At 35.7% G+C, this 7556-nt stretch overlaps 1 protein-coding gene across 1 annotated transcript; it reads left to right on the top strand.

The window, feature by feature from the left end:
* The first annotated feature begins 1349 nt into the window (after window positions 1-1349).
* Window positions 1350-3235, top strand: LOC145137499 (small ribosomal subunit protein eS6-like). Its single transcript, XM_079071627.1, has 6 exons — window positions 1350-1464; window positions 1552-1616; window positions 2166-2223; window positions 2314-2422; window positions 2508-2780; window positions 2863-3235. The coding sequence occupies exons 1-6, from the start codon at window positions 1459-1461 to the stop codon at window positions 3099-3101; spliced, it is 750 nt and encodes a 249-aa protein (XP_078927753.1). The 5' UTR covers window positions 1350-1458; the 3' UTR covers window positions 3102-3235.
* Window positions 3236-7556: the final 4321 nt, after the last annotated feature.

Here is a 7556-nt window from a genome sequence, read left to right as displayed (position 1 = left end):
GAGCGAGGCTCGATGCCGGGCGAGACCAGATGACTGTATTGTATGATATTGGTTGTGGTTATGGCATGTGTTAGCATGATTATATGTTTATATGTTTGTTATGTGTACCGGACGGGGCTCGATGTCAGGCGGGGCCTAATGAATGACAAATCTGTAATACGAGCGGGGCTCGATGTCGGGCGGGACCTGAGGCCGAGTTGGACTCGATGTCGGGCGAGGCCCCAACATGTATTTATTATGTATGGTATGAGGTAGTTTGGGGAACTCACTAAGCTTTGAGCTTACGGTTTTCACTTTATGTTTTAGACACTTCCGGATCGAAAGGGAAGGGCCCGAGATGATTGCAGAATACACACCACCTTTTTTCCGCATTTTGAGATTACTCTGATATGTTTTGGATGTAATGACATACTTTGATCTTTTGGGGGTTGTATGACAATGTTTGAATAGATGTTCTTATTAAATCAAAAATGAAATTTTTAGGTCTTATTTTTAAGACGTTACACCTTTTTGAGTATTTTGATATTTATTATACAAATTCACTTGTTTGACAATTTTAACACTATTTTTGTCACAAAAATTCAAATATACTTATTTACATTACGAAATAAAACACATTATAAAACAGTTTTATGAATATCCTTATTTTCTTTCCAGGATCTTGGGCACGACCAAGATTTTCGACACATTTCAAGATCATAAGTACTTTAGTTTTACATATCTATCTTAAACACCACACCACACTTACTAATTTGGTTATAAAATTAGTTTATCAAATTTTGATAAAATATATATTATTTGATGATTTTGGGGTTTTGACTTATGCTAGTGCTTTGCCAATTAATGCTTGATGCTTGATTGAGTATATATATGACTTTTCATTGCAAAAATATGTTTTAAAAGTATAAACGACGTTTCAATATTTAGCTGAATTTAAAGATGTCATATTGTATTTAAAAAAAATATATACTTTGATCCTATAAAACCACTTATCGAAATATTATCATTATCATAAAGGAATATATATATAGCGAGATAGCTTGATACATTTATTATGTTTTTGTTTTATTACAATTTTATGTTAGTCATTTGTTATTCGGATAATTTTGCTTGAATTTAAAAATCGAGGATGGTTTGATTGTGTTCATGGTGAAATTTGAAAATGGAGTGTTTTTAAGTAGGATCCTTCCATACAAGAGATGTTTTCATTTCATACAATATTTATTTTTTTTCAAAACTGGGGTAGAACATAAAAAAGTGAAACCAAATGGGCCTCTTATGTTTTGTAGAACATTGGTATCAAGACTTTAACTTGTTGTAAAGTACAAGGGGTCGACTTGTAAAAATAGCACCAAAACATTGTATATAAACGTAACAAAACCACAACCCCTTGAACTGCTGAGCGGAAACCCTAGCTGCTGTTTAAACGCCGCCGCAGATTCAAGGATCTGACTGAAGATGAAGGTTTGAATTCTATTCAAAATTTACAATGAAATTTATTTGTGTGTCCGGTAGTTTAAACATTCTGAAATTATATCTGCGTTTTCGTAGTTCAACATTGCCAATCCCACCACTGGGTGCCAGAAGAAGCTCGAGATTGACGATGATCAGAAACTGTAAGTTTAATTGTTGTTTCATGTACGTTTTCGTGTTCTGGATTTATAGCTGAGGTAATTGTTAATGGCGATTTCTTGGAATAACATTAGGGTTTCGTAGAAATCAGGGCATTACTAGTTTTTATCAGTCGTTCTGTGAATTAAAAGCATGATTTTGTTTAAATATGTTTTTTTTAAGGTTTTTGGTCTATTTAATCAGTGATAACATTTTGACGCAAATTCAAAATACTTTGAAATGCAAATAGATTTATGCTGCTTGTTTACCTGATTTTGTTCAAAGCATGATATACACATTTTGATCAACCTTGAGGATTTTGGTGATTTCATGTTTATTGATTATGAGTTGTTAAACTTAAATCATGATACTTCTTAGTGGTTATTTTTGGTAATATTTATTATTTTAGGATCCAAATGTATAAAACCAAAACTATTATGTCCAATAATATAGGAACAAGATAAACACCTAAACATGAATAAATGAGGAAGTGAGTTAGCAATTTCTTCCTTAAAGTTCTCAAACATTTCAATTTTCTTTTTCCTATTGTTTAGTCGAGCATTCTATGACAAGAGGATCTCACAGGAAGTTAATGGAGATGCCCTTGGAGAGGTACATAGTACAATTACATTGTTTCCACCTTTCTTCACATGCATTATATTTATTTATCCATTTTCGATTTAAATTTAAAACATATAATAGGAATTCAAAGGGTACGTCTTCAAAATCATGGGAGGTTGTGACAAGCAAGGTTTCCCAATGAAACAAGGAGTTTTGACTCCAGGGCGTGTTCGCCTTCTATTGGTCAGAGGTAAGTAAGCTTACCTATTCAATCGAGAATAAGTTTTCAAAACTTATAAAAAAACAAATGGATGAAAGTATGTTATTTGTATTAGGCACACCATGTTTCCGAGGTTATGGAAGAAGAAATGGAGAGAGGAGGAGGAAGTCAGTGCGTGGTTGCATTGTAAGCCAAGACCTTTCGGTTTTGAATTTGGTGATTGTGAAGAAGGGTGACAATGATCTTCCTGGTTTGACTGATGTGGAGAAACCAAGAATGAGAGGTCCAAAAAGGGCGTCAAAGATTCGCAAGCTTTTCAACCTTTCAAAAGAGGATGATGTTAGGAAGTATGTCAATACATACCGAAGAACATTCACCAACAAAGCTGGTAAGTTGTTTATTCTGTATTAAAGTAAAAAATAAAGAGTGCTTGTATTATAAGAACTGATTGGATTATTATGTGAACATAGGTAAGGAGGTGAGTAAAGCACCAAAGATTCAAAGGTTGGTAACTCCATTGACTTTGCAAAGGAAGAGGGCGAGAATTGCTGATAAGAAGAAGAGAATTGCGAAGGCAAAGTCGGAGGCTGCTGAGTATCAGAAGCTTCTTGCAAGCCGATTGAAGGAGCAGAGGGAGAAGCGAAGTGAGAGTTTAGCTAAGAAGAGATCCAGGCTTTCTACTGCATCTAAGCCATCTATTGCAGCTTAGGTTTTTATCTTGTTTTGGATTCATCACATGTTTTTGTCATAATTTTGATCAGATGTTTTTTGGATTTTTGTTTTGATGTTCAACTCTACTTTATTGTTGGATGTTATTATTGTTAAGTGAGGCTGTTTGGACTATATGTTTTTGCTTTTGGGATTTTGATTTTGCAATGCTCAAATTAAATAAAATTTAAACCTAACACGTAATAGTACATGTAAAGTCAGTGAGATATCTCAGCACCGATTTCTTGTTGTCTACTAAAAAGCCCAATATTAAATAATAAAAAACTTGTTATTTGATGATAATTAGTGATTACTAAAGCTTAATTTTCAGTTTAAAGTTTAAATGGCGTTTTCCAGGGTGTGTAACTAGGTCGCTCTTGATGTTCACTAAAAATATTAATAGAATATCATTATAATATATTTTTCAGTCCAAAATGATGTTAAATTTGGAGAATTTTATAAACAAAACAAAACTAAAGGTTTATAAAAGTAGTAGCATTCATGGGCATATGTTTTGGTTCCTGTAAATAAATAGTAGAGTAAATTACACGAATGGTCCCTGTGGTTTAGTATAAATTGCACGCTTGGTCCCTAACTTATTTTTCTAACTCGGACTGTCCTCAAGTTTTAATTATGTAACGCGCCTAGTCCCTATTCTAACAATCCGTCAATTGTTTCCGTTAGACACCCCACGTGCCTTGCACGTTGGGGGTATAATAGTCATTTAACATTTCCAACGATCTTCAAATACTCGCTTTTTCATCAGGATCGACCCTAATTTTGAGTTTCTTTCAATTTCTCCACCGTTGAAGCGGTTACACCTTCTCTCCTTCAAATCAGGGATGGTTAAATGCGATTGTGGGCGTGCTGCTGTAATTCAAACTTCAACTACTAGCAATAATCCAGGAAGACCCTTTTACGCATGTCCAATTAAGGTATGTTATAGTTGAGAATTTTGTAATCATAACCCTAGATGGGGATATCACTGTATGCGATTGTGGGTATTGTAATCGTGGCTTTTGAATTTGACAAGAACCACGTAAAGGATTTATTGCTTGGGTAGATGATGATGAAAAGGATCATGGTGACAGAGTGACAATCTCCTGGCTTGTGAGGTTGAACAAGAAGTTGAAAAATGAAAATCTATTCTTGAAAATATGTTTATTTATTAGTTGGTATTGTTCTTGGTGATACTTATTTACAAGTTGTAAGGTGGGGATGAGTCTTCTGTAATGGTTAGGTTGTAGTAGTGAATGTGATGGTATCCTCTTCTGTAATGGTTAAGTTATCTAAGTATTGTAATGCAAATGGTTAAGATTTTTAAGATCAATGAAAATGGTATTGTGCTGTATTGATTATGTTTTAAAGTGATGTATAAGCAGCATATTGACCAAAACAAGTAGCAATGGTGCATCATAAAAAGAAAACATTCCATTAATTAGTACCAAACTATTACATTAGTTTACAGGGCAATGAGGATTAGCTGTCACAAACTAGTTCATTCAAAAGTGCCAACATATTGGCTAAAACAAGTAGCAAAATACTAGCCCTATTACAAACTATTCATAAATAATGTACCAAAATATTAGCCCTATTACAAGTAGCAACATAACACAATACATTCATATTTAAAGTAACAAAACACTAGCCCTATTACAAACCATGAAGTGGTTGCCTTCCCTTTCCCTTTTCCTTTGACTTGTGACTGTCCACCACCCCCACCAACAATTGGTCTTTGCCCTTTGCAGGTTCTTACATTGTGACCAACATTGTTACACTTCGTACATGTTACTGATCTATGGGCCCTCGATGCTGTGTTTCCTCTAACAAAGTCCTCCTTTTCCACAATTGATATTGTTCTCTTCTTCTTTGGTCTTCCTATGGGAACACGATGTTTTGGAGGCAACAGAGTTGTTGGTATAACTGACTTCTCCCACATGGACCTTCCATTGATTGGACTAACCTTAAAAGAATACATTTCTTTCCAGCTTGATAACCAGTAACATGGATGCACAAATGATTCCGGGATTCCCACATCTTTGTTATTCCTCCCCATGTCCCAAATAGCAGCCACACCATGTTTGTACGGAATTCCTGTTAATTCCCACCTTTTGCACGTGCAACTTTGTTGACCTACATCCACAATACACTGATCTTGCCATGGTCCAGCAACTTGATATTTTCCAGCACCACAAAATGTTGCAATATACTGTTCTGCCTTACTCTTTATCTTATCCAATATTGTTGTAGTTGTAGGAGTCAAAGGACCTACAACTTTCTGAATTTCCTTGTCAACTTTGACTATCTTCTTCATAATGTACTCTCTAATGAACTCAATGCAGTTAATGATTGGTGCATCACGACCTTCTTCTATCTTGCTGTTAAATGCTTCACACAGGTTATTAGTCAGAGCATCACAATGTGCTCTCCCTGAACATAAACAAGTTCTATGTCATTATTCAATATACCTTCTTTTAAAATTATTAAGTAGAGATCGAAGGTCATTATACCAGTAAAGTGGGAGCGAGCCCAACTTTGAGGAGGTATTTGTTTCAACCACTCGTAAGCATCATTGTTAAGCTTCTTCAATTTTTCCATTGCTAGATGAAACTGTTGTACATTAGAGGTCGTGGCACATTCCCAAAGAAGATCCTTGAACTCCTGTCCCCTCCAGTTCTTTTTCATGTTGTCGTGTATGTGACGAAGACAATAGCGATGCTCTGCACATGGAAATAGTGTTGCAATCGCAGGCAACAAACCCTAGCAATAGTAACATGTTTGTATGTTAGTAAAACTGCATCAATATTATAAAACTATAAAACCTAGTTTGGATAGGTTCGAATACCTTTTGCCTATCACTCATAAACGTGAAATTGGAATTTGTTCCCAAACCTAAGTCATCACCCAAATTACTTAAAAACTAAGTCCAAGAATTCAATGTTTCTGATTCAACCATAGCGTAGGCTAAAGGATATATCCCATTATTACCATCCAATGCCTTTGATAAGAAACATACATTACCAGAAAACATTGGTTAGTTAACACTACTTTCAATAAAGAACATATAATACAAAAAGAAATAAGAAGATCTTACCACAGCAGACAAGACTTGGCCTGGATATGGACCTTTCACGAAGGCTCCATCAAGTCCAAGAAAGTCCCTTCTTCCCGCTGCAAAACCTCGCTTCAAAGCTCCAATGCAAACATAGATACGTCTGAATGTTCTTGTCTCAACAGTTGGATTCACTTCACTTTCAACATCAATTTTAACCGTAGTATCTGGGTTACGTGCATGTACCTCTAAAACATAATCCCTCAACAACCTGTATTGGCTGGCATAATCTCCTTGAACATGCTTTAAAGCTTCCTGCTTTGCCCTAAAAGCTTTCATATGCGAAATGTCCATCTGGTACTCACGCTGGAGTTGCTCTCGTAAAGCCCTAATAGGAATCTTTGGGTTTGTCTCAATAATTTGTACTATATGCTCTGAAAGGAACTTATAGTCACATGCTTTGACTTTCCTTGTTTGTAGACATCGATGCTCTTTCGTGTATGTCTTAACCATCCAATCTATGTCACGCTTCCACTTACTACAATAGATAACCCATGGGCACTTCTCTTCTTCATTAGTAGCAAGATTTGGTATAGTGCCCTTACACACAAACCTAACCCTATTCTTATCATTTTTCTCTAATTGTATTTCCCTTCTTGTCCTTATGGAATGTAGTTTCACTTGTGTCTTAAAGGCCTTAGATGAACTGAAAGTTTGAAAAATGTAGAAGGGCTCACTAACCAAAGCTGCATCATTTTCATAAGCCCTCTGTATGGCCCTAATAGTTTTCCTTCGCTTACCATCATTTTCCTCATCTGATGAAGACCCAGACAACAAAACCTCTGTGTTGATCACTTCCAAGTCACCTTGCTGTGTATCTTCAGGTACATTACTTTCAGAAGAACCTCCAACCCATTCTACATCCTTGTCAATGTTCATATGGAAATCTTTCATATCCACATCAACATCGTGTATGAGATTGTCCTCATCAATAAAAAAATCACTATCTTGACTCTCACTATCATCATCAAACTCATCACTTCCACTGCCATTGTTGTGTCCACTACCATCATCATCATCCTCATTCTCTAAATTCATTTCAAAATCAATATGGTCGACCACAGAAGGTTCTTTGTCCAAGTGACTATCATTCTCAACTTCTGTTAGGTCTGGAACACTCATGCTCAATTGGAGAGTCATGCCACTCCAAGAACAACCTTTTGGAGCAAGTTGGTGGCTCTTTAATTTCAACAATTTTAACCTTACTAGGGTTGGGGGACATAGAATAAGTATGTAAATTTGTTTTCCCATGCTCAATATATATGTCTATTAGCTTATGGTTAGCAACATACGTACCCAGATGGTGAACATCCTGATCAGAACCCAAAGCAAATAACCCAAAAT

Source organism: Lactuca virosa, chromosome 9 (genome assembly GCF_052849685.1).
Source record: "Lactuca virosa cultivar CGN04683 chromosome 9, Lactuca_virosa_CGN04683_v6, whole genome shotgun sequence".
Lineage (NCBI taxonomy): Eukaryota > Viridiplantae > Streptophyta > Magnoliopsida > Asterales > Asteraceae > Lactuca > Lactuca virosa.
The sequence above is the reverse complement of the archived record's forward strand: the minus strand, read 5'-3'. Positions and strand labels throughout refer to the sequence as shown.